General features: G+C 44.7%; 1 protein-coding gene across 7 annotated transcripts in view; it reads left to right on the forward strand.

The window, feature by feature from the left end:
- Positions 1-26,014, forward strand: part of THRAP3 (thyroid hormone receptor associated protein 3) — a 222,794-nt gene that overhangs the window by 36,919 nt on the left and 159,861 nt on the right. For 6 of the 7 annotated variants that reach the window (XM_069223850.1, XM_069223848.1, XM_069223853.1 and 3 more), the window contains one exon: positions 20,362-20,535. In XM_069223850.1, the coding sequence (XP_069079951.1) occupies positions 20,408-20,535 (128 nt within the window). In that variant the 5' untranslated portion in view covers positions 20,362-20,407. Of the gene's footprint in view, positions 1-18,683; positions 18,793-20,361; positions 20,536-26,014 lie in introns of those variants that run through there. The other variant, XM_069223851.1, reaches the window with a different exon arrangement.

A 26,014-nucleotide genomic window follows, 5' to 3' on the forward strand; every position in this document is an offset into this window, starting at 1 on the left:
GACTCTCCCTCGGGGAATGCACAGTCAGGGAAATGTTGCAGTTGCCGGAAAGAACCGGTGAAACAATGTTGCAAAGCGGAGTAGTCGCTGGAGTTGCAGATTGTAGGTTCCTGGAGGGTTCAGTTGCAGTCCTGATGGCCAGAAGATGAAGTAAACGATGCAGAGGACCACCTATCGGGAGGGGGTTGTGACGTCTCCTGCCTGACCTGGCCACTTGGGTGCTCCCAGGAGCCTCTGCCCATCTTGGATTCAAGATAACTGAATCACGCGGCCACCTGGAGGAGCTCTGGGCACCACCTCATGGGCTGTGATGGTCAGGGGAGTGGTTACTCCCTTTTCCATTGTCCTTTTCGGGCCATAGCAGGGACCGGGGGTCCCTGGACTGGTGCAAATCAGTTTGTAAAAGGAGGGCACCAAATGTGCCCTTCAAAACATACCGGTGGCTTGGCGAGGCTATGTCTTCCAAGCCTTGTAACACCTATTTCCAAACGGGGGAGGGTGTTGCCTCCCTCTCACAAAGGAAATCCTTTGTTCTGCCTTTCTCTACTTGAGCAGGTTAAGCAGCAGGTGGGTAGAAACCGGTCTGTGGCGTGGCAGCAGTGGGGTCAGCCCGGAAAACCCCAGAAGACTGGTTGGAGCAATGCTGGGGGTCCTCTAAGAGCCCCCAGAGTGCATAGACTCATACAACCAATACTGCCAACAGTATTGGGAATGATTCTGACATGTTTGATAACAAGCATGCCCAGGTTTGGAGTTACCATTGTGTAGCTGGACACAGGTGACCTGTGTCCAGTACATGGGTAAAAATGGCTTCCCTGCACTTACGAAGTCCAGGAAAATGGAGCTGGAGTTTGTAGGGCACCTTTGCTCACACAGGGGTGCCCCCGCACACAGGTAGCTGCACCCTGCCGTCTGGGCTAAGAGTGTCTGTCATAGGGGTGACTTACAGTGACCAATTTTAGTCACCTGTAGTGAAAGGGTGAATGCACCTTTTCACGCAGGCCGCAATGGCAGGCCTGCAGACACATTTTGCATGGGTGGCATATGCTGCAGCCCATGGGGAACCCCTGGTGCCCCAATGCCCTCGTAGCTAAGTACCATTTACTAGGGGCTTAAATGGGGGTACACTGATAGCAGACAAAGTGGGGGTAATCATGCCAAAAAGAGGATACTTTCCAACATGCATCCCCCAACAGACAAGAAACTAACTTTTTACATCCCTATATAATATGAAAAAACTGGTATGCAAGTCCAGTAAAAAGTAAGTCCCACCAGTTACTCAACGAGTGTTAAACTATCAATGCCCCAATCCTTGGATTAGCTACTGTCTCATGCCCATCTTCTACCTATCTTACGAGATTTTCTTCTGTTTGTTCCTTGAAAGTTACATGTTACTGTATTTAACACTTTTGGTGAATAAGATAACACTTTTGGTGAATAATATAACACTCTTGATTCTTTGCTCAGATGAATAAGAAATAATGTCTGTTGGTAATATTTACGGAATTTTTGTAAAAAAAAAAAACCTAAAAAGATGGAAAATGAAGTATTCATTGACATACAGGATTGATGTACTAGTTTGTGTCTGTGTGAAACCATTAATCAGTAGCCAGTGGGTTTTTTCATGTGTTCTGTTGAATGGTTCCTCTCCCACTGAGGCTTTATAGGATCACATCCAGTCATCCATTGCTGGCATTGTATTGGGATATATAGAGACAAACATATTAGGTTATCTCATAGAAACACTTAATGAAGGGCCTTAAAGGTGTCCAAACATTTGTAGTATCAGGGTGATGATTTAATATGTAATATCTATCCGCAGCCGCCATTGTTATCAGAAATCCGTGCTGTTTTCCCCAATTTTCTGTATCTATATGGAATGTTTTGATGTAATGCAGATCATTTGATTATGGAGTTAATTTTACAATAGTTAATTAATTCTGCTGCCACCCTGCTTCCCGCTTGGGACTTCCTGGAGACACCTGTTCCCATCGGACTTGCTGCTGGAACAGCCGACACTTGTTCCTGTTAAAGTAGCCAATCTAATTGTGGACAAGCTGTGTGAGCAGCTAACAAGATTACAGCATCATTCTCAGCTGAGAGATCTCTGGAGGAATGTTTTTTTTTTTTCCCCCTTTGGATTTCCATCTAATTGCTTGACACTTAAGAAATACTAAAATAAACTTGCTTGCTTTTCAAACATGTCATTAAAATTAATGCACTGCACCAGTTGCTCTGGTCACCAGGTGTTCAAGAATTCTGGCCCATGTCTGTAATGAACTTGCACCTTGGTAATGTTTGTACTAAAAAATGAACTAGAATGTAAACCAGGCAACAACAAACTCTTATGTGGTATATGGATGATCTTATTGTAGTTAAGGCTCCCGGCATTCATACACAATGCCTTGTAGAAACTGTATTTTGAATTGGGTATACTATTTGACTGGATCCGAAGAGGTCTAGACTGCCACCATGTTTTTATTTCCTCCCATCCAGCTACTTTCATTTGGTGTTGGTTTTAGTTTTGTGCATTGATTTCTTGAAAAAAACCTTTGGTGAACATCCCTGACTAAACGGGATATTACGTTGTTTAAGGTCATACATTCTAGCATTCCGTTAAATAGTGCACTGCAGCTTGATGATGAAGTGGCGAGTCATGGGTCAGGCCTGAGATGGCCCAACAGAATAAACAATTTTCTAGGTAACTGAAAGTTTCAATTCTATTAAGGATTCGGAGGTGAGGGTTAGGCTTTTCTTTCTTGCTTTATTCCTCACAGCAGCCATTAACTCCATTATGCAAATGCTGAAACTTAAACAACTACGTTTCCCATGATGCTTATGGGCAGTCAACAACTCCTCCAATCAGGTCGCCTTGCCCTTCCATAAACCATGCTGCCGACTATAGCATTCTTTTCTTCGATTGAACACAGCCATTGTGGGAAGTCACTCCTGTTTTGTGGACTCTGCACCTGAAATGAAATCGAAAGCTAAACCTTTCACATTTACCAGACAGTTAATCCAACTATCCACAACCAATTTTCCTACTACAAAATATCAACAAGAGAACAATTATAGATAGGCTAATCTATAACCATTAACAAAGGTAGAATCTGCAAGGAAATCATGAGTATTAACAAAAGGGCGGGCTAATCCTTGCCTCAGAGTCCTTAATAGAAATGAAACTTTACTATGTCGGTACCGGAGGCCAGGATTAGGCTAGTTTCAATAAAGCTTGTCCACCACCCAAGTCGCCAGGTTCGAAATTGGTTTACACTAGAACGTTTGGAAGGTTTATTCAGAGGACCAATCTGCAGCTTTAAAGATGTCTTCCAATCTAGCCCCCAGGGAAAAAGCCTTGGAGGCCGTGGCTCCTCTTACCGAATGAGCCCCAAAATGAGAGGTACTGATGTCAGCTTCCCGCAAGGCACATCTAACACACCTAGTGACAGTAGGGGAGGACACGGCTTTCTGCGGTTTGGTCAAACAGACAACTGTTGTTCTCCCGAAGGACGAATTTCTTCTGTTATAGTCTCATAAGACTTGATTGCCTTTACCCCACACAGTTTTGGGACATCTGGAAATGCTAGATACATCAGTCCAAGAATGTCTTAGTGCGTAATGAGATATGAAAAATAGCCCCCTTGGGGGTAAACACTGTACCTGTTCAGTCCAGTGATCGCATGTTCGAACTTCTTCTGCGAGAAATGAGGCATAACAACGTAGCTCAATTGGCAGGCATTTGTTTCCTTGTTAGGCCATGATTTAAACAAACACAGGACCTCATTGACATTCCACAGACTGGAGTACTTGGGAGTAAGGGGGAATAGACCACCCAACGCCCCTCAAAAGCTTGCACACCATTGGGTGTTCCCCTACGGGGTGACCTTTCAGAGGCTGATGACCTGATGATCTAGCCGGCTGCAAAGTATTGATCGATATGCTATTCCATTGGAGGCTAAAGGCGCTAGAAAATTCAAGATTTGCACATCTGCCCCCACGAGATCTCCGCTTTGGACACACCAACCCAGCCATCTAGACCAAGCTGAAAGTTTTTGTTTGGATGTACTGTCTGCCTAGGATTTGGCAAGAAAAGTGGAAGCATCCTTCAAAAGTCCTAGAACTTTCCAGCGTACGTTGTAATCCGCCAGGCCATGAGAGTCAAGGAGCTTGAGCGGACTAGCAGATGCTGATTGCCCAGGGGATCCTTTAGCAGATCCAGAAACAGGGGTAGAGGGATTTGAAAATCCCAAGAAAGTTCCATCAGAATCTTAAACCAAACTTCAGACCTCCAGACCAGGGTGATCGCCACCACATTAGTCTTCTGCCGCCGAACAAATGCATTGGTTGCTGTTGCTTGTTGTGAGGAAATGTCTTCCTTGGCATGGTTACCCCCTAACTTTTTGCCTTTTTTTGGTGCCAGTTATGATTGCAAGTGTGCTGGGAACCTGCTAACCAGACCCCAGCATCATTGTCATTTTCCTAAACTGTACCTTTATTCCCACAATTGGCACAGCCCTGGCACACAGAAGTCCCTTGTAAATGGTAACCCTGGTACCAAGGGCCCTGATGCCAGGGAAGATCTCTAAGGGCTGCAGCATGTATTATGCCACCCTGGGGACCCCTCACTCAGCACATGCACACTGCTTCACAGCTTGTGTGTGCTGGTGGGGAGAAAATGACTGTCAACATGTCACTCCCCTCAGAGTGCCATGCCCACATCCCACTGCCTGTGGCATAGTTAAGTCACCCCTCTAGCAGGCTTTACAGCCCTAAGGCACAGTGCACCATACCACAGATGAAGGCATAGTTGTATGAGCAATATGCCCCTACAGTGTCTGAGCCAAAGAGTATATGGCTGGCCAGTTTCTGCCAACCTGTCACAACCAGACGAGTTTCTGGCCACATGGGGTGAGTGCCTTTGTCACTCTGGCCAGGAACAAAGCCCGTACTGGGTGGAGGTGCTTTACACCTCCCCCTGCAGGAACTGTAACACCTGGCGGTGAGCCTCAGAGGCTCATGCCTTTTGTTACAGCTCCCCAGGGCATCCCAGCTAGGGGAGATGCCCGCCCCTCCGGCCACAGCCCCCACTTTTGGCAGCAAGGCCAGAGGAGATAATGAGAAAAACAAGGAGGAGTCACCTCCCAGTCTGGACAGTTCCTAAGGTGCCCTGAGCTGAGGTGGCCCCTGCCCTTAGAAATCCTCCATCTTGAGTTTGGTGGATTCCCCCATTAGGAATAGGGATGTGCCTTCCTCCCCGTAGAGAGGAGGCACACAAAGGGTGTAGCCACCCTCTGGGACAGTAGCCATTGGCTACTGCCTGACACCTAAACACACCCCTAAATTGAGTATTTAGGGGCAACCCTGAACCCAGGAATTCAGATTCCTGCAACCTGAAAAGACTGCTGATGTGAAAACCCCCCCCCCCCCCCCGGAGACGACGTAGACACCAATTGACTTGGCCCCAGCTCTACTGACCTGTCTCCAGACTGAAAGAACCTGCACAGCAACACATCCGACGGGACCAGCGACCTCTGAGGACTGCCCTGCACCCACCGGACCAAGAAACTCCAGAGAACAGTGGCACTGTTCAGACTCTCACTTCCCGCCAGAAGCATGAGACTTCTTCACACTCTGCACCCGGCTCGAGTTTGGAGAAACCAACACCACAGAGAGGACTCCAACTACGTGAATCCCCTGAGTCGACCTCCCTGCACCCCCACAGTGATGCCTGCAGAGAGGATCCAGAGGCTCCGCCCTGAACGCGACTGCCTTGTAACAAAGGAACCCAATGCCTGGACCAAGCACAGCACCCGCAGCCCCCAGGACCGAGAGGAACCACCTACCAGTGCAGGAGCGACCAGCAGGTGGCCCTCATCCTAACCCAGTTGGTTGCTGGCCCGAGAAGCCCACCTGTGCCCTGCCTGCATCACTTAAGTGACCCCCGGGTCCCTCCATTGCTTTCTATAGCAAACCTGACGCCTACTTTGCCTTCTGCACCCGGCCGTCCCTGTGCTGATGAAGGTGTTTTGTGGGCTTGTGTACTTCCCCTATCACCCCCCCCCCCCCCCCAAAAAAAAGTGCTCTACAAAACCCCCCAGGTCTGCTTCCCGACAACACAGGTACTTACCTGTAAGCAGACTAGGACCGGAGCACCCCTGCTCTTTATAGTTGCCTATGTGATTTGGGGCCTCCTTTGAGCTCTGCACCTGACCGGCCCTCGGTTGCTGGTGCTGCGGCTTTGGGTTTGCCTTGAACCTCCTACGGTGGGGTGCCTATGCCCAGGAGACTGGCTGTGTAACTGCTTTACTTGCCTGAGAAAACTAACCAAACTTACCTCCCCCAGAAACTGTTGATTTTTGCACTAAGTGTCCACTTTTAAAATAGCTTATTGCAAGGTTAACAAAAACTGTGTATACTGCTGTTTTTAAATCAAAGTTCTATACTTACCTGTGTGAAGTACCTTGCATTTTATGTACTTACCTCAAATCTTGAATCTTTTTGGTTCTAAAATAAATTAAGATTTTTCTATATAAAAAAAAATCTATTGGCCTGGAGTTAAGTCTTTGAGTGTGTGTTTCTCATTCAATGCTTGTGTGTGTACAACAAATGCTTAACACTACCCTCTGATTAGCCTACTGCTCGACCACACTACCACAAAATAGAGCATTAGTATTATCTAATGTTGCCACTATCAACCTCTAAGGGGATCCCTTAGACTCTGTGCACACTATCTCTCACTTGGATATAGTATATACAAAGCCAACTTCCTACACTTGTGGATCCGGACGCCAGCTGCAATACCTCTCGAGCTGTGAGTCCAGACAGGAGGCAAAGAGATCCATGGAAAACGGAACCCACCGATCTCTGATCTGCTTGAAAACTTGCAGGTGAAGTCTCCAGAGACTAGTGGCCTTCTAGTGGTGGGAGTACCAATCTGCTACTTGGTTGAGATTCCCCAGCAGATGCTCCGCTGACACAGAGATGTGATGTGCCAGGCAATAATCCCCAAAAGTCCTGGAGAGGTTGGACTGTGTGTGGGACCCTGTTACTTTCAAGTGGTTGAGGTAGCAGACTACTGCTACGTTGTCCATCATGAGGAGGACACAGCAATGGGCCTGTTCTTTGATCCAAGACTTCAGAGCAAAGGAACCTGACATTAATTCTAGGCAGTTGATATGTAGATCCTGCTCTTCTGATGACCATTCTCTGCCTGTGGAGAACTCTCATCCATTGTGCTCCCCAACCCTGCCTGCTGGCACCTGAGTCTATGACCAGATTGGGATGGGAGCCAAAGATGGCTCGGCCATTCCAGGCCTCCATATGTCAAGTCCACCACTGAATGTCCTCCCTTGCCTCTTCAGAAAGCGACACCTGTTGAGCATATCGAAGACCGCGTTGAAGATGCAAGATCTTCAGGTGCTGTAATTCCTGGTAGTGCAAAAGGGCCGGGAAAGATGGCCTGTATGGAAAGGAGACCCACAACTCGAGCCAACTAGCATAGAGAAATGTTTTTTGGCAAACGTCCACAACTATTCTTAACATGCTCGATGGAAGACTGAGGGAGGCCTTTAACGAATCTGTCATAAATCCCATGAACTCCATTGACTGAGCAGGAATAAGGGAGGACTTCCTTACGTTCACAAGGAAGCCCAGTGACTTGGTAACGAAAAGGACTAGGCGTGTTGGGCATTGATTGAGGAGTAAAATGTCATCCGACTATCAGACGCACTCCCTGTGATCTGAGGTTTTCGACCACCAGTTTTAACAACTTGGTAAAACACCATGGAGAGGATGACAGTCCAAAAGGAAAGTGGTGTGAATTTGAAAATCCGTTATCTCCACTGGGACTGTAGTAAACGCTGGGGGTGGGGTGGGGATGGGAGGAAATGGTAACAGTGGCTGTACTGTAGGCATTCTCCAAGTCGAAGTGCACCATCCAATCTAGAACTTTGACCATATCCCTTAGGAGATGGATTCCCTCCATCTTAAAGTGGCGGTAGATGAGCCACCTGTTGAATTCCTTTGAGTTGATAACCGGGCACTGCCACGGTTACCTCCACCACCAAAAACAGGTTGCTGAGAACCTGAGGGATGTAATCTGGACTGAATGATCGCCCCATCCACTACTAGCTGCTAGATCGCCTGAACTACCATCCGCTGTTCTGTGAGAACTAAGGTCCTTGGCCTCTGTGCTTTGATGGGTGTTCTGTAAAAATTTGTTGTGGAAACCCTTTACGGTTTGCAGGATCCAAGTGTCTGATGAAAGAGCCTCACCGTTTTGAGAAAAAAGAGTGCTACATGGCCCTGGACATTCACCTCTACTGAGCACTGTACTTTTACCTTGGGGTATGTTGTAGGAGGCAAAGGTCCTTTGCCTCTGACCCCTTGTCGATGTGCGAAGCTCCTCATGGGATAGAAATTCCCAAGTGTGGAAGGGTCATGCCACTTACCCTGCTGCAATTCTGCACCTTGTCAAGGGGCTGGATGCATGGCATGGCCATCCGAGCACCCCACCCCCGACCAGGTGTGGCAAAAACACAGAGGCTGAAGATAGGTTTAATGGAAGACTGAGCTTTATCTAATGAACTGAAGGTATTCTCAAATTTCCCCAGCTCCCTGATAAATGGGTCCCCAAATAGATTCCCTTGGGCCTCTAGATTGGCTTCTTACGTAGAGAGTTCACTTAACTTTGGGTCAATTTTTGATTAAGAGAAATCGTCTCTTTTCCTTGGAAATTGCACAATTAAAATTTCCAAGAAAGCTCAAAGCTCTCTGAGTCCAATTAGACATTGCTTCTGGAGAAATGATTGAACCAGATGCCTTGGCGTCCTCTGCCATGGCTAAGATTTTCACCAGGGGCCCACCCACATCACGGAACTTTTCTTGTCAGGTATGCCAGAAGCAATCTTGACCTTTTTTGGGGTCCCTTATGAACTTCACCAAAAAGTGACCATCTTTACGTCTATCTCTGGCGTAAGGGCGACTGCTCTCCAGGTAAGGTCTAGGGCATTCTGCCCAAAGGCAGTTTCTCACTTATCAAGTGGTTTGTGAAACTTGCCTGCTATGCATGAAGCCACCTTTGGTGCAGGGCACCATTCCGAGGAACAAGGGTGGAGGGGCTCATCTGGTTTGAGCATGTCAGAGTCCGGATTAGGTGCTCATTAGCTGTAGGAGACTTGGAAGATGGACACTACGGCCTATTAGGGTCCATGTCGCCACCCGAAGTGTTGGGAGTTATCCCATCCATAGGGTTTTTGGAGGATGGGGACGAGGGAGCATCTCCCGAAGCACCTGGAGTGTCCAAATGAGGGGGGGGGGGGGGAGAGAGGACTGGGAATCTATTTTTTTTTTTTTTTTTTTTTAAATGAGCAAAGGTGTCCACATCAACCCCTGCCTCCTGCACATGCTTGTATTTAGCGAGAGCTTTTGTTGTGGGTGGGCACCCCGGAGGTTGGGTGGCCAAAGCCCCCATTGGTGTCTTCCCTTTGATCAAGAGGTTTTTGGAATTGTCTGTAATTGAACTATTTTCCTGTCTGGAGGCGCCACCAGCTGTGTAACTACCTTTAAATATGGAGGCATCCCTGCCCTTGCAGAACTGCTCATCAATAGGGAGGTAGATAATCCCATCCTCCTGGAAAAAAAGTATCTGACTGTTCGTAGGAGTTCATCACAAATGTAACAGGAATTGCAAACTGCTAGTAAATCAAAACGTGTAAATGTTGTGCTCCTCTGCCATTCAGGGGTTTCCCACTGCTATTGTTTCTCTGTTTTCAATTAACTGATACCAGTTTGATGTATTTCAAGCTTAGTCCTACCCTTTTGCAACAGCTGCCGCCTTGTCACGAAGCCAACAGGGGCTCTGCCAACTGATCATATCAGCAAGGGTTTTTTGTGGCATTTGTAATTGACAAACTCCAAGCTATTTTAGTGCTTTCTGTTCATTGAATCTTAACAGCTGTTCATATCCTCATTTAATCATCAACTTTCCTTGCATGCCTCTTTGACCTTGTAGTCTTTCCTTTTACGTAGCTTCAATCATGCATGTATTTTTAGGATAGACTACTGCAATTCCTGTATGCACTCTACTTCTGTACAAGAGCATGTTAAGTCCACAAATTTCTTATGGAAGAAAATTGGAATGTGACTTGTATGTTCGAACAGGCACAGAGAATTTAACATTTGTATTTTGCCTTACCAGCCTTTTTAGTTACTTTGTCCAACAGCCGGGATTTGCTGTGATAATAATTGAAAGAATCGTCTAAATCAAGGACAGCTAAAAGTAGCTATTTATCCAGTGGCTTGTGGCTAATTCATTCCTTTCATGTTACAGATTTACAGTGGTCTCAATCAAGACTCAAAATACTAAAACGTTTGATCTGCTTTAACAGGTGTGCAAGGTTGAACGTTTGGTAATTTCTCAATTCTTGATTGCCGTCGCGGTAGGGAGACTGACTACTCAACATTCTTACACGTTAGTCTCCGTTTTGGTGAATAGATTTAAAGTATCACATGGATAGTATCACCATGAGAGGAAGTTTGTTATAGAGGTATCTATTGCTGGGATGCTTCTACAGTATATTTCACCACCTTCACGTTAGCTTACACCGCCCCTAGGCACTGATTCTGCTTGCAGTGACAACTGTGACTTTATACTGTAGCTGGTTTAGTGTGAACACTGGCATCCTAGTCTGTTCATGTGGTAAGTGAATTGACCTCTTTCATTATGTAGAGTCCTCAATAGATGCAGTGTGTGCAAGAAAAGAGGTAGTGATTATGTGCTACCTGGATTAGAAGTGACCTCTGAGGTTGTGTGAAAATGGAAACACAGCTTTACTTGCAACTTTTCCGACATAGTCACTGTATATGTACCCTATCTACTCCATTATTCCAAATGCAGTTTGACACATTTGAATAAATGTGGAGTAGGTTGTCCTTCAGCCTTTGGGAGGCTTTCTTTAGAAAACCAGGGCATAGGCATTAGTGGTCCATTTTCTGCAAATTTCTAATTTGGGCTTTTTGTAGACATTTTTCCGTAGAGTCTGGAAGTTGCACCAGACCTATCTTGGGTAGTTATTCAATCTAGCTTTTTCACTACAGCTGCATTATATCTTTTGTTCAATCGTAAGACTTTCACATTCAAAAGAGAGCATATGTATCACCTCTTCTCTTTCACAGCCAGATGTGCTAGTGTAATTTGTTGACTGGCTTCACAACTAGGTTTTGGGGCTGGCTTTCCACCTTCAAAAAATGATCCACTAGCAAAATGAAAAAACTCTTAGTAATCACGAAGGAAAGTTTCAATTCTATTAAGGACACTGAGGTGAGTATTATTCTCTACTTTCTTTATTATAATCCTGTTGACTTCAACATTTTAACATAAAACTAGCTTGCCCATAAGTCCCAGGGAAAGAACTACAGGACAAATGTGCAATCGGATCTTCCCTTATATGGGAACATCCCCTGCCTATCCTCTTTCTTGAGTGCAGCAGGAGTCCTTCCTTACTTTTTATTTTTATTTTTTTGTATACACTCCCTTATTCCTGTCGTAACCTGAAATGAACCAAAACACAAGCCATGAACTTCATCACTTCCGAACAGTCAAAAGACTAGTCAGTACATATTCACCACACAAACAATGATTACTTTTAAAAATAGTGTCCTACCCTTAAGGCCTGTAATTCAACATTGACATGATAACATCTGTGCAGACATACTTTAAAGAATTTTTTTTAAATACTTAGACCTTACACTTTCCCTCAAAGAAAAAAAAAAAAACAGGAGCGAAAAAAACACATTGGGTATTAGATGTCCCCCATAGCCCTGGGCAGGAATAAGCCTCACCTCATTGTCCTTAATAGAGTTGAAACTTTACTTCATTATTACTAGGACATTTTAAATTTTATGTCCGGACGGGAAGCGAGGTCTATGCTCGTTGAAAGCTTGTCCACCACCAAGGATGCCATGTCCAGGACCAGTTTAAAGTAAAACCTTTTGAACATGGAGTTCAATGAAACTATCTGATGCGTTAATATCCTCCAGGCGAGCTCCTAGGGAAACAGGCCTCAAAGCCATTGCCCCTCTCCAAATGTACACCAAATTGCAGGATATCAATGCCCTCCTCCTTCATGACCCAACGGATCCATCTAGCAATGGTAGGAGGGGTGACCATTTTGAAAGGTTTCCTGAGGGAGATTAACAACTTGGGTTAACCTGGTGGACACATTTCTACCGTCATGTTCTCATATGCCTTCAGGAAGCGCACGCCACACAATTTTGTGGCTTTGTTAAAAGCTGAATAGGACACCACCTTCGACTCCGTGTGTCTTGAGATACGGAAGATGACACCTCGAGGAGTGAAAATCCGACCTGTAATGCCCAGGGCTCGGACATCCGATCAGACACCCTGCAACAGTACATGAGAAACAGTAGAATAGCCAATTTGTCTGAAAGTTCTTTGTGTGACACGTGCTCATCCTTCTGCTAAGACCGAAATAGATAGAAGACTTTGACATCCCAAAAAGGTGAATTTGTAGCCTCAGGCTGAAGTGTGAAGTGTCAACTGTATTCTTCGCATCAGTTAGCTCACCAGTAGGTTTTTTTCCTCCACGGGGAACCCTCTAGAGAAACATGCTCTGCAGATATGGCCTACTTATATGAATTTATAGTCCGCTAGGCCAATCCCTGGAATGCCATAGGTGCCAGGAAAATCAAGATGGGGACCACCTCGCACCCTAGGGGATCCTAACCGTATTGAACGCATCCATCCTTCTGCCAACATTCTCTCAGCTTCTTGTGAAAGGCCTGGGACTCGCTAGCGTTGCCTGAAATCTGCCAAGCCATTAGAGGCATTTGCCCCTGAAGCACTAGTGGGGTGACAGTCGGCTAGGGGATCCGAAGGAGAACTGGAGTGTTGGATAGAAGGATTGGAGAATCCCAGACTTGAGACCTCCAGCTCAAAGTGACTATGACTACTTTGGCCTTCTGTTGTCTCACTTGGGTGGACAATCTCATGATCATTGTGAACTGGGGAGCGCTTATCCCTGCTCCCCTGACCAGTCCCATAAGAAAGCAACTGTTGCGGTTGCCAGGGGATATGGCTTCCAACTGAAGTATCTGGTATTCCAGCCTTGAGGCAAAGAGGTCCACCATGAAGGGCCCCCAGAGGACTTCCAACCTCCTGAAAACATTTGGGTTCAGCTGCCACAGACTTGTCGGACCATTGTCTGGCGCTGCAGTCTGCCACTGTGTTGGATGCTCCGGGAAAGACAAAAGTTCCACAGATCTTCAGCTACATCTTCCAGAGCTTTCAGCTGTATGCCCCACATACTGCAAGCTTTTGCATAAGTGGGAGGTGTTGAAGGGCCCTGTAATAAAGCGGGCACAGGAAGAATGCTTGAATGGAAGAGGACAGCAGGCCCACTACTCATGTCACCTGCCTTAGATAAGTTGATTTCGTGGACGGGGTTCTTCTCAACTCTGTAGATCTTACTTATCTTTCCGGGAAGGAAGGCTTAAGTCTGACAAATCCAAGGAACGTTTTCTGCCTGGACAGGGATAGGAGTGATTTCCTTTCGCTGATGATGAATCCCAAACTCTCCAGTAAATGAATTGCCATTTGCTCCACCAAGCAGTGCAGACTTTGATCCAGTTACAGGAGGTTGTCTAAATAGATGAGACGGAACCCCTTGGGTCGGAGGTGTTCCATCACCGGCTTGAGGACCTTGGTGAAGCACCAGAGGGTGGACAACAAATCAAATGGTAGCATTGTGAATTTGTACAGCTGGTCCCACCACTGGAACTGGAGGAACATCCGGTAAGGAGGAGATATGGGAACTGTCCTGCAGGTCCATTCGCACCATCCAGTTGTTTGGGTGCAGGAGATTGTGCAACACATGGGATCTCTTCTATCTTGAAGTGGCAATAAACTAGCCAGCCATTGAACTCTGAAGTTGATCACTAACCGCTGCCCTGTCCTTTTCCGCTAGGAGGATGTTGCTGAGACTCCCTTGTGGGGAGTTGAACTCAAGCAATCTGATCTAGCTACAGAAGGTCTGCAACCTCTTGGTTTATCATGGCCACTTGGTCCTCTGCAAAGGGCAGTGAACGTGGTCGAGAAGATTGGACCGGAGTCCTGTAAAAATCTGTGGAAGCCCCTGACGGTGTGTAGGACCCATGTGTTGGATGTGGTCCTCCCAATTGTGACTGAACTGAGCCAACCTGCACCCATCTTTAGTCTAGAAGAATGGCGAATCATCTGGGCCTTTAACTGCCCTCTGGAAGAACTTCTGGAGTTACGACCCTGGTATCCTCTGTGTGGCGAAGAACTCACCTTGACAGGACTGGTTCTGTGGCTTCTTTAAAGCTTCTGGGAGGGCCTTGAGTATAGAAGCGGCTGGCTGAGCGCCCTCTGCCATGGCCAGCACCGATTAAAAAATTTTTTGGGTGGGATATCTTTTTGATAAAGGTTTTGCATCTTGTCAAGGGAGGTAAAGTTGGCCATGAATTTGCCAAGCTCCTGGATTAAGGGTTCTCTTGAAGAGTCCTCCCTGCACTGCTGCCACAGCCTTTGTGTAAGTTAGCCATACAGGTGTCTAGCTCAGGGGATGAGCTCTCCCTTGCCAGGGAGAGAAGGGCAGGGACATTCTGCTCTCAGGCACGTCCAGGGTTATTTGTGTAGAGACTTCCGAAGGCGGCTAACCACATACTTGGATACGTTCTCTTTTGGGGCCCATGCCGCTGAGTGGAAGTGATTGAGGTCTTATGGCTTCAACATGTTCGAGGGTTGCTCTGGGTTTACCTGGTCCAAGGGGACAAGGTAAGGGCACCAGGGGGTCCACCTTAAATGATTATCTGTCGTGATGTTGGCAATGGTGGTGCCTCTGGCACGCCAAAGTGGTCATCCCCTGTGGGCGCAGGCCGCAAAAGAAAAGCCTTTTTAAGGTAGTAAAAAGTCCCCAAATCTATCTTTGCTTTTGCTGTATAGTTTTGCGGGGCAGTACAGGGCAGGAATCATCAGTTAAGTTGAGGGGCAGGCATAAGCGATCTCCCATCAGGCGGCGCTCCAGAGGCTCTATTGTGGCTGCCACCGCTTGACGAATGAAAGCATCTACCTTCTCACAGAATTCGTCATCGATAGGAAGAACCTTTAGGGACTCTTCCTCTACCTACTCCTCTGCCATGACAACTGAGGTGCCCCATCGGGTCCTAGAAGGAATAGGTGACTGTAGGCGTGCTAGGTTACTTGCAGGGGAGCTGTCAAGATAATAGCACGGGAAGACCTGGCTGGAAGTGGCGGCTGAAAGTGCAGGCGTTTTATTTTGGGAGCGCAGGGCCAGAGAGTCAGACTAGGTTGCCGACACCTAGACTCTAAAGAGTGCAAGGCTCATGTGACACACTGCGAGCCAGTATGAATTTTTCTTGCACTTTGCGCAAGTTGGGTCAATCCCCTGGGGCTAGCTCAACCAGTAATTCGGGGGTATTGTAGAAAGCCTGCACCCAGCTTCATGAACAGCCTCTTGGTGTGGGTATGCACTAGTTAATAATACCAACCCACTAAGTGGGCGTTAAGCTGCCCCCCTTTTGTTTATTTTTGTGTTTTACAGTCCTGTAAAAATGGGCGTCGGGGCTTCCAGGGTGGCTCAGGGAAGGTGCGGACTCTGCAGAGGCGCAGCTAGTCAGTTACCTTTTGGTATGACTAGAGCACGTCCCATGCTGAGATGAGTTGCGTCTTTCGACGTGTGCCCCTAGAGGCGGCCAGCCTCGCTGCGGTCCAGAGACTGCCAGATGACGCGAAAGGGGTGCTGGAACTGCGTTCTTGCAACAGTGACGGAGGTTGGCATCAAACACTGTAAAACCAGGCGATAATACACAGTTAATCGGGTCTGACTAAAAACAAACCAAAAAAAAAAAAGAGGGTACTCAGCTGCTTGAAAGCAGGAAAGAAAGAGGAGGATACGTATGAGATATGTGCATATATGGGAGGATCAGATTGCTAATTGGAGTTTTTCTTGTAGTTCTTTCCCTGGGATTTAGGGGAAATGTAGTTTTATGTTAAAATATTTAAGTTTTTTTGGAATATAATAAAGTAGATCAAAATCCTCGCCTCCGGTCCTGGCAGAGTTGAGCTCCCTTTCTGCTTTAAAAAAAAAAAAGATATGTACTGAGCCATTACAGGCATTCGACATGCCCACCCCCACGATGTTCATCATTCACAGAGAACATGCCCTCTTTTTGTTAACTGCAGCAGATCTACTAGCTCTGCTAAATGGAGAGCTCCAAACAAATTGCTTACCTTGGTACTTAAATAGATGAGTCGCCTTTCCTGTCATACCTCGTTGTGACCCTTAGATCGCCAGGTCCATTGAGAAACCTAAGATCTGAAGCAGAAACTCACTTTAGCCAAACCTTTTCCTGCCAAATTGAATCTCCTTTTTCTAGCCAATGCGAAAGCCATCCTCTTTCTTTAAATAATGTAGGCGGTTAAAAGATCAACTCCTCCAAATGTATTTTACCAGTAACTATTCAGCTCAGTTGATTAAGATGGCTGCAACCCTCTGAAGAGATAATACAGGCAGGCCTTTTGTTTAAAGTGAAGCTTGCTCAAATGTAGTGTAGACAAGTGATTTGCAGGCTACACTTACATCTTTGCACAGATACTGTAAGCCACCAAGCTAATCAGGATTTGAACCACCTTCCACATGCAGCTAAAATATTAGAAAGGTCCTTGAACCTTACCAGGTCCAATTTTTCAAGAGGATTGTATCTCTTGAAGGTTCACAACTGTGACTTGTTCTGTCTGACCCCTGTAGTATCTGAAGGGATTGATCACCAGAGATTTGTTATCACATTGAGAGGCTGCTAAAATGTGTATTCTGTGCTGCTTAGCCAATATGGACGAGTTCCTGTAACTTTAAAAGCACTGAAGTCTAAAGGTCTTTAATGGGGCTAAATATTCCTAGCCTTGATAGGGGAACATGAGGCTAGGATGAAGGAAAACAGCTCGCCAATCCAATATAAACCCCGACAGCCTACAGTGCCAAGAGGCCAACCCAACAGTAATCATACCCAGTTTAATTATTGGGCTTTGCACAGGATGCCTAAAAGGGCCTATAATGTCTAAGTATAGCAGTGTCTTAATAGTGTGGTTAGCTTCTCACTCTGCCCATCAGTGTAACTTATGCTTGATTAGAAAGAACTTTTGTGATTGTGTGTGATTTTATTTGCCTTTTACTAGTTTTCAGGGAAAATACCCTTCTGTATGGATTTTAAAGTAAGCAGAATATAAATGGGTATTATTGAAGTAAGCAGTTAACTGACTTCATTACTCAAGAAGTTAGATGAGACCTAGCTACCATGAAGTGAAAACATCTACATGGCTACATTTAATCTCAATCATGAAATTATTCTTATCCCAAACAGCTTTCTAGTTTGTGATCCTGGACTCTTTTTTTTTTTTTTTTTTTTTTTTTTTTTTTTTTTCCCCCTAATAAAATGGCTCTTAATAAAAATAATTCAACCCTGCATATCAAATACGTTTGAATGCCACTAGGATTTACTCTGCCGCTTGACTTGGGCCCATACCGCTGCAACTGGATATTGTGGTCACTGTTGAGCCATTGAGAAACACAGACCAGTTAGACCTGGCTCCTTCTCATTCTTTATTAGTGTCGGAGGATGCGGCATACTTCTTTATTTTTCGGACTTTCCGGTGTTAAATCTCCCTTTGAATTGCTGGTTGGACAGTTCTTTTAAATTTTACATTACCTCATTGTTACACACCCTTCAGTTTATTTTTTAGCGTATTTCAGCTCTTCAGACAAATCTACTGAGTTGCTTGCTTGTTGCTCCTTTCATCTGCAGTGTGCAGCTTGCCAGGCGACCACAGCTTCTGAAACGTATTTGCGTCCGCCGCACAAAATGACCCCGTTTTAGGGACCCAAAACTCTAAAAGAAGTGCAGGGTTAGGACCGTTTAACTAATTTGTCAAGGGTATTGTGTGAACTGTAGCCACATATGTCACCCGAACTGCTTTTGGAATGGTGGGTATAGGATATTGATCACTAGTGCAAGACTACAGGAATATTTAGCAGTACAATCCAGAGCTTCCCCGCCCCCCCCAACACATTAAATCCACGTTATATATTTAAAAAGACTTCATTAATAATACCATGATTTAGTGTAGATTTTGAGATTACATGATAGTACGTAAATGCAATTAGTATATTAAAAAGAGAAGCAACACATCGAGTGATGTTTGCAAGTTATTCGTTAAATCGTAGCATTGAGTGATGAAACCAGCCTATAGCAAAAACTCCTTACTTTCTAGTTAAATCTTTCTTGGCACTAAGCTGTTCATACCAGGTTCCCAAATGGCATCAGAGACGCATACCTTTGGTGAGGAGGGGGCGGAGGTTCGGTCAGTTACTGTGCTTTGAAAAGATCACACACTGACACTTGTGGTTTTCTGAGCTCCATCTGTGACCTTCACTTGCGATATTTGTAGCATGCAGCTCACCAAATCTCCTAAGAAAACTCTCTCTCGGACAGAGCCTTTGCAGCAGACTGAAGTAGACTTCATTTCATGAAAACGTGATACCCCATGATTTGTGATTTAAAATGCAAGACTCTGCATACAAATGTAAATGCACATTTACTAAAACTAGTACATATTGGATTTCTCACAGATGCATTAATCAATGAGCAGTTGGTGCACTCTCAACCATAATAGTGAACGAGGAGACAACTTGGGATGCCTTACTATCTCCCTCATATTAAAGTCCTCAAACAAAGGGGGTAAGAAAACTGGTTTAGGAGGATTCTTCCTGTTGATGAAACTATTATAAAAGTACCATTATTTTGCTGTTCCAAGACAAAAAAAAAATGCTTCTAATTGTGGCGGTCTTGTTGTGACATTAAAGTGACGCACTATTTACAGTACCATTGCAAGATTTCTGCAGGCATGCGCTGCTATGTTTGGGTGGTGGTATGTTTTTATTTTTCTGCTTCTATTTATATTGATCTTACATTGATTTGAGTTTGTGTAGGTTTTATTTTGGATGGGTATGTGGCTGAATGCACGAATGAGTCCGGGTGGGTGCATGGCGACTTACTGAGTGACTAAAGGTGCACTTTCATTTAAGTCAGACTTATTTAGAGTACTTGGTCTAAATGGATAAACTTGAATGTCTGGAAAAACGTTGCCCCTTGGTATTCACAAGCAACTTCTAAACATGCAAGGACATAGTTAGGATTTTCAGTTCCATAGTTTTACCATTTTTTATGCTGTGTCCATGTGACAGAAACATTCAGAGGTGTGACTTAGGTATGCCGGTAGCATGGACATTGGATCGGAGACTGTTGATGTAACGTTATTTCAGAGAAAATGGGCACTTGCTGTGGGCCTTGAACTGCTGGTGTGAATTGTCGAAGCCCTGCTTCTCGGTTTTCCGGGGCGGTCCTGCCCTCCTCAGTCTGCGCGATGGTTTTTAGAGCTTTGTACGGTGTAATATCCCGAATTTGCCTCGGTGTTGGGGGTTCGAAGCTGTGAGTTTTAAACTCTATCGGTGCACTCCGGATTGTCTACGTTTATACTTGTTTGTATCTTGTACTGAATCCTTTAGGCCAAGCTACCTATGCCGCTTAAGCATAATGTGTACTCCTTCGACAACTCAAAGGTTTTTCTAATGGTTAGACTTGAGCACATTTGAAAAATTACTAGACCTGGGGGAGATTAGGCTGTAAAAATGCACACTTGAACGGTTTCAGAGACCAACTATCATGCCACACTTCCTCTTCAGTTGCGTACTTCCCCTTTAAGAGATGGGTGGGAGGCGTATAAGGACTTCAATCTCAGCCTTTAGTGGCTGACCGAGATGGCATAGAGTCCAAATAGGAACCTTTTCAGGGTACTTTTACATGATCAGTTTGAGAACTATAGCACCCAGGGCGTTTGGCATATTCTTCGGGGCAGCAGGATCTACTCTGGAAACTACCGCCACGTGCGCTTGAGTAGTTAACAGGAAGTTTTTCACATAAATCGCGCAGGGATCACGGTCCCACTGCCTGTTTTTGAGGAAAGCTTTGTGAGCTGGTCTTTGCTGCGGTCATTCTGAAAACCTCTTTCCCTTAACTAGTTTAACAAATCGACTGAGATTCTGGGTGAAATTCTGCTGGGCCAATTAGAATTTTATATTTGATCAACAGGAAAAGATGCATCTTAATAACTGTGCTGTAAGTAGCTTGAATAGTTTAAACGAACGATAATTGTTTTTCTCATTGTACTTCACCTGTCTACGCATTAGTGCCTAGCAGACAGTCACTGAAGGAAACTTGATACGTTTTTTTTTTCTTTTCTTGCAACAGGTGTGATTTCTGAAGCTGGATCTGAGTTAGCCTAACATTGTCAAAGATGGCGAGATCCAAATCTGGTTCGCGTTCGTCACGTTCGAGGACGCCCTCCCGGTCTCGCTCCCGTTCATTCTCAAAGTCACGGTCTCGCTCCCGTTCCTTGTCTCACCCGAGAAAGCGAAGGCACAGGTAATTATGCTTTTACTAGGCTCGTCATCATTAGTGAGCCGGCTGACTATTTACTCAATTAAAGGTGTAGGCATTTGTTCGGATGGGTATTTTTATCGGCTTTCAGGTTGCCAGTTTAATGTTTATTTTGATGTATTAAGACTTTTTTTTTTTTCCCTTACGTGTCGAAATGTACCTCACTCAAGCGTACTCTCATTAATCTACCTTGTGTGTGCTTTCTATTTCAATCTGGAGCCCAGTGGTGAGAAAGTAAATGCTTTCCTTTGGGCAGTGATTAAGATTGTAATTGTTTGCCAAATTTGTAATGGTCCTGTGTTTGGGGTTCATATGATTGGTTAATATCTGATACTTCCGCTTACTCCTGAAAGGGTTGCAGTATAGTTTCTCATACTGATGCACCGATTGTGCTGCTTTTAAGGTGTGGGGTGGGATTCAGTTGGTGAACCACTTTGCCATTCGTTATAAATTGTAAACGTTTCTTAAGGGACCATTCTGAAAATATTACGTTTCTGAATGTGTAACAAATATCCTCTCCCTTCCCAACCGTGTTCGTTTTAGGCACGATACTTTAAAAGGGAGAGTTATTAGGATCGTGCAGAACTAAGGTTAAATGATATTGGTGCAGCAGGTTTAACGTGCCACGTGCAAAACTTTCACATGTGATTGGTGAAGCAGAGTATTTTCACTTACAAATTTAGCAAATTCATTTTTTTTTTTTTTAATTACAGAAAGTGTGGTTTGGGTTAAAGGGTGGGGGGGGGTGACGACATTGGTTTTAGAACGTGCTAATTTGTTGAGCTACCTTTTCCTTGTGGTGCCTGAGGAAGTGTCAGTTTTTGCTCAGCTGAGGTTTTCCTTTGGTGATCGAACTTGTTTGACTGAAACTTTCTTTGTAGGCTTTCGGTCTCATTTCAGTGTGCCAGAGTTCTCTGAGTAAATGTGAAGTACTTTTCTGTTTTGGTTGTTTTCTACTTGAGGAAGTGCTAGTCATGAAACGTCTGTCAATAATTGTTTATTCCAGGTCAGTCTGCTACAGTTTACATGTAAACTAGAGTATTTTAAACAGTTATTTCTTTCAGTCAAGCTGGATCGATCTGCATAAAGTTGTCCTGCTGAAAGGGTATGTGCTACATGCTCCTCCTTAGTTGGTAACAGTGGGCAGTATCTGAGAAGTTAGATGAGAGACGCAGAGGGCACTTTTTTGTTATAGGCAAACTCCTTTGCCACTCTACCCAATGACCCTTCTATTCATGTATGGTTTATCATCACTGGCAGCAACTCCGTACGCCTTATTTAAAAGTCCTGTAAAACGTGTAGTGTATCATACGAGGCAAGTTGCACAGCATGATCTTGTTCATTGATCAGCTGTTCCTGTGACAGTGTTGGCACTTCAAACTAAAGGCATGTTTGGTGTTCGATTTCTTAACTAATTTAAAAGTTTGTTGTCCATCACAAATACTGCACTTCGTAGAAGATGCATGTACTAGCTTTGGAAACCACCTCCATGTAGAAGATTGAGACCATTCTATGAGATTGTGACAATTCCAAGAGATAGTTTCAAAAGATTGGACTAGATGAATTTTAAAAGTCAGGTTGTGTGCTACTGTTTGACAACTGATTTGTCCCGTATACACAGTTCTGCCACTCTAAGAGTTCATTTAACAGTTTACCTGTGAACATTCTGCTTTCAGATGCAGTCTGTTGGCAGAGAAGCATGCTGTCTAATTGTTGGCACTGACATGATTACTTCAGGCGGCTGGGTGTGCGAGCCTGGTATTACTAATGTGCCTTTGCCATCTGCGTCTTCCACATGAGGCACTTACTAGTCTCAATTCCCTGATGCTTGCCAGCTGTCCCTGGCAGTCTTGAGGTAGGGACAGCCCAGAACGCTGGTTCGCTAACCGCGGGAGCGGTAGTTGTTGGGAATTCAACCCAGCTTTGTCATGGACTCCACGCTGGTGAGCACAGCATGACTTATTTAGAGGTCTCACGTTAGACTGAAGCAACTTGTCGCTTCGTCTGGCCAGGATTTAAGGCAGCTGCAACTAGGTATTCAGCGGATCTGTGCACGGCTTTTCGTTGCCTGGAGGGCAAGACAGACATCCTTATCCGGTTCTTTCTGGAGCCCTCTGTGTATGCAGGTTATCGACAGCAGTGGGTAATCACTTCTTACTTTGTGCCGATTATTTCCGAATCGTTAGGAAGTAGTTTCAGGGCACAGGGTACTTTTTGGTGAATGGAAATAGAATGTAGTGAATACCTCAACAGATAGACTTTTTATTTACTTCCAGACATATCCCAGATAGCCTTCCTACAATTCAAATCGGACAGCATTAATATATGCTGAACACGTTTGCAGCTATTGGAATTAACAAACGTTCGTTTTAACTTTGTAAACCTGACCACGAGGACCGATCCGAAAACATCCCCGGGTACCTTTTTAGATATGCAAGATTTTACTTTTGAAGACGTCGGTGTTTGTATTTTATCACGGCTCCTCCTCCATAGCCACTCCCCCGTTACCAAGCTTGATAATACGTCGTCGCGATGCTGTTAACCATAAGCAATGGATTTGCACCAGCTTAATGGCATCTTCAGTGTAAGCGCTGCATAAGCCTCCAGAAGAGGAACCGGTGTGGGCGGTTTTCATCTGATAGCGAACCCTGAAAGAAATGGAATGGGATTAGACATCAAGAAAAAAGGGGCCAAGGCCACTAACAGAAGGGCGAAGAAAACAAGGAAAAGGTGATTATTTTACTCTTCCAAATACAGAGACGAAACGTTTTATTTTTAATCTAAAGAGAAATATGATCTGCGCCAGAATATTTACGTAGATACTTATGTTTTTAAAGGTAATCGGCGAGCCTGAGAAGTTTTTCTGGCGTTGTTGGTATTCTGGCGTGTGGCTTTAATGACGCGTTGGTTATTAGTACGCCCATTCTTCTTTACGAGGTGAACGTTAACCGTGGGTAATGCCCACTGACTGCCGTTTCCGAGTAGCTCATGTATCTTGTTCAATATTGCCCTCTGGTGGGTTATTCGGGGCATGCTTAACCGCGCCGTTGTGCAACAGCTGTATTTTCCTTTTTACGGTGCCTTTTAGTTTTATTGAAACACACGGTAATTTTCGAATTGATTAGTGATTGCTCAGCTCGCACATGCTTGTGGAAGCGTGAGCAGTTAGGAATTCATATACGTGGGTTGCATATGGAAAACTCCTTTCCCTGCATTCTCCCACACTTCCCAGTTAATTGGTTTTCTTCTGTGTTGTTTCAGCCTCCTTTTTGAGGCCCTGCCCACGCTGCTGTTAGTTCGTCCACTGTATTGGTTCCTTGTGCTCTCCAGTCTACCCTGTCTTCCTGCATTGTTCTTGTAGACATGTTTGTGAGTTCTGCATTTGTTTCTGTTTATAAGAATGTTTTACTGAAGTGACAATGTGATAAAGTGCATTTTTGCACTATCTTATCGTCTTTGTATTTACAGTTATTAAATCGCTAACCAGCATCAATTGCTATCCGTCAAGTGCCAAGCCGGGCGTTTCTATAATAAGTAGTTGTGCCCAGGGTGTTCAGTCCACAGAACTTTGTAGCTTAATAGTGTAGCTGTTCGCTGGAATCTGTACTTCGTGGCTGCTATCTACTTTCAGACAGTTTTGTTCCCACGGAGACTGCAATGATTAAAGGGTCATGCACTGGCGAATTTAGCGGGGGAGTTTTCATGAAAGAAAAAAAAGTGATGGTGAGACTGTTAGTTTGCTAGCCAAGTCTCGTAGTATTTATTGTATTGGCTCTTCCCCAGACCCTTTATTTTTGAAATACTAAAATGAATCCTTCCAGGGATGATAATTTGAGGCTGGATCATTAAGGGTGTGCTCTTGGATTGCATGTTGGTGGATGTATTGGTTTAGTTACAAATGCTCCCATAGCAGTTTTTACCGGCAATCACAGGCTTAGACAAACTGTACATTTACTACCTCTAGTCGAATAATTAATTAGCTGTTCTGTGAAAGCTGCTTCCACTGAAATTAGTGTTTTTGGAAGGATTGTGTGTGTGTGTGTGGGGGGGGGGGGGGGCGGGCGGGCGGGCAGCAGGAAAAGGTTTTCTGTGCTAAGAGCCTTATTTCCAGCTTTAAGGATCAGGCAGAGTTGCAAAATTTTTTTTTTCATTACAGTTTTTGAATTACTGTAGTTCTGCTACAGCTGTGAGAAGAGAGAATTGTACATCACATTTCAGTCAATCCTTTCTCGAGATATGATAGCTTTCGTGTCCATCTCAGTTGAGTTTGATCTTATTTGCTTCTTTCTTCCGTTTGCTGCTTTTTTTCCTTCTATGATGCACGCTCAGGAGCTTTTGTTTCGCATTCTTGTTCAGAACGCCACATTGCAAACAAAACCACGTTTTCGTGAGTTTGCAGGCTTTTAGTGCCTCTTAGTGGTCGCTAGAAAACAATGCATCAGCAGTGTGGATGATACAACATCGATCTTCACACTGTTTGAGAGGCATTGCCGATTCAATGCCAGTCGCCCTTGCTTGTATGTAAAGCTAAGAAAGATGATTGGCATTGCCAGTGCTTGTCTAACTGGCAGACTATTTTTAGGTCTCACCCACCAGAAAAGCGGAGCTGTCTGGTTGCGAAAGACCTATTGTGAAACTAAGACTTGCAGCCCGCCCATTGCCTACTACTGTTTGGCTTTCTTGTCATTTTTGCTTGCTTCTTATTTAATGACTTGCCGTCAGTGTATGCACAGTTGAGGTACCGTAGGCTTATGCCTGCTTTTCAACCAGTAATTTAAAATGTTTATTTTGTTTGCCTTTTTCTTTACAAACACTGGCAAAGGGAACAGCTCAGCACTTGCATTGTAAGATGACACATGTTGGTTTAGGCCAGTACATGGTCCTATGTTTTCGTGGTTTCAGTTTACTTGCAGTTTGAGATGGAAACAGACGTGAAATCCATGGGTATACCTGAAAAGCTATATATTTCTGAAAACTAGATTATTTCTATTTCAGCAAGGGGGTCGTTTGTGTAGACTCCGTCAAAGCAACTAATTGCTGAAATAAAAACAAAAATATAATCAATCAGAAATGCATAGTAATTGGTGACGGCGTTTTCATTTGTATTTTGCCCTGATGGCAGATTCACCAAAGTAACAGTTACATCTGTCTAACCATCAGGTTGCAGGGATATAGTGTTAGTTGGTTGTCTAAAAACTTGATACCCATAGGCAACAACTGAGCTGTAGCTTAGAATTATTTTTCATTGTGTACTGACCATGAAGTAATTTAAAACAAAAGGTAATCAGTAAGAAACCTATGTGTTTCTGAAATGTGCACAAAATGCTCAGTTTTTAGGAAGTGGTTATTTTTACACGCCTGAATGTGGGGGTCAACCTTACTATCGTGCTTCAAATGGCATTTTTCTTAATATGTTCTTTCTTGCACACTGGTGTACATTTTGAAATTGAAAATGGAGGGAAAT

This window comes from Pleurodeles waltl, chromosome 3_1 (assembly GCF_031143425.1).
Source record: "Pleurodeles waltl isolate 20211129_DDA chromosome 3_1, aPleWal1.hap1.20221129, whole genome shotgun sequence".
In the NCBI taxonomy this organism is placed as follows: domain Eukaryota; kingdom Metazoa; phylum Chordata; class Amphibia; order Caudata; family Salamandridae; genus Pleurodeles; species Pleurodeles waltl.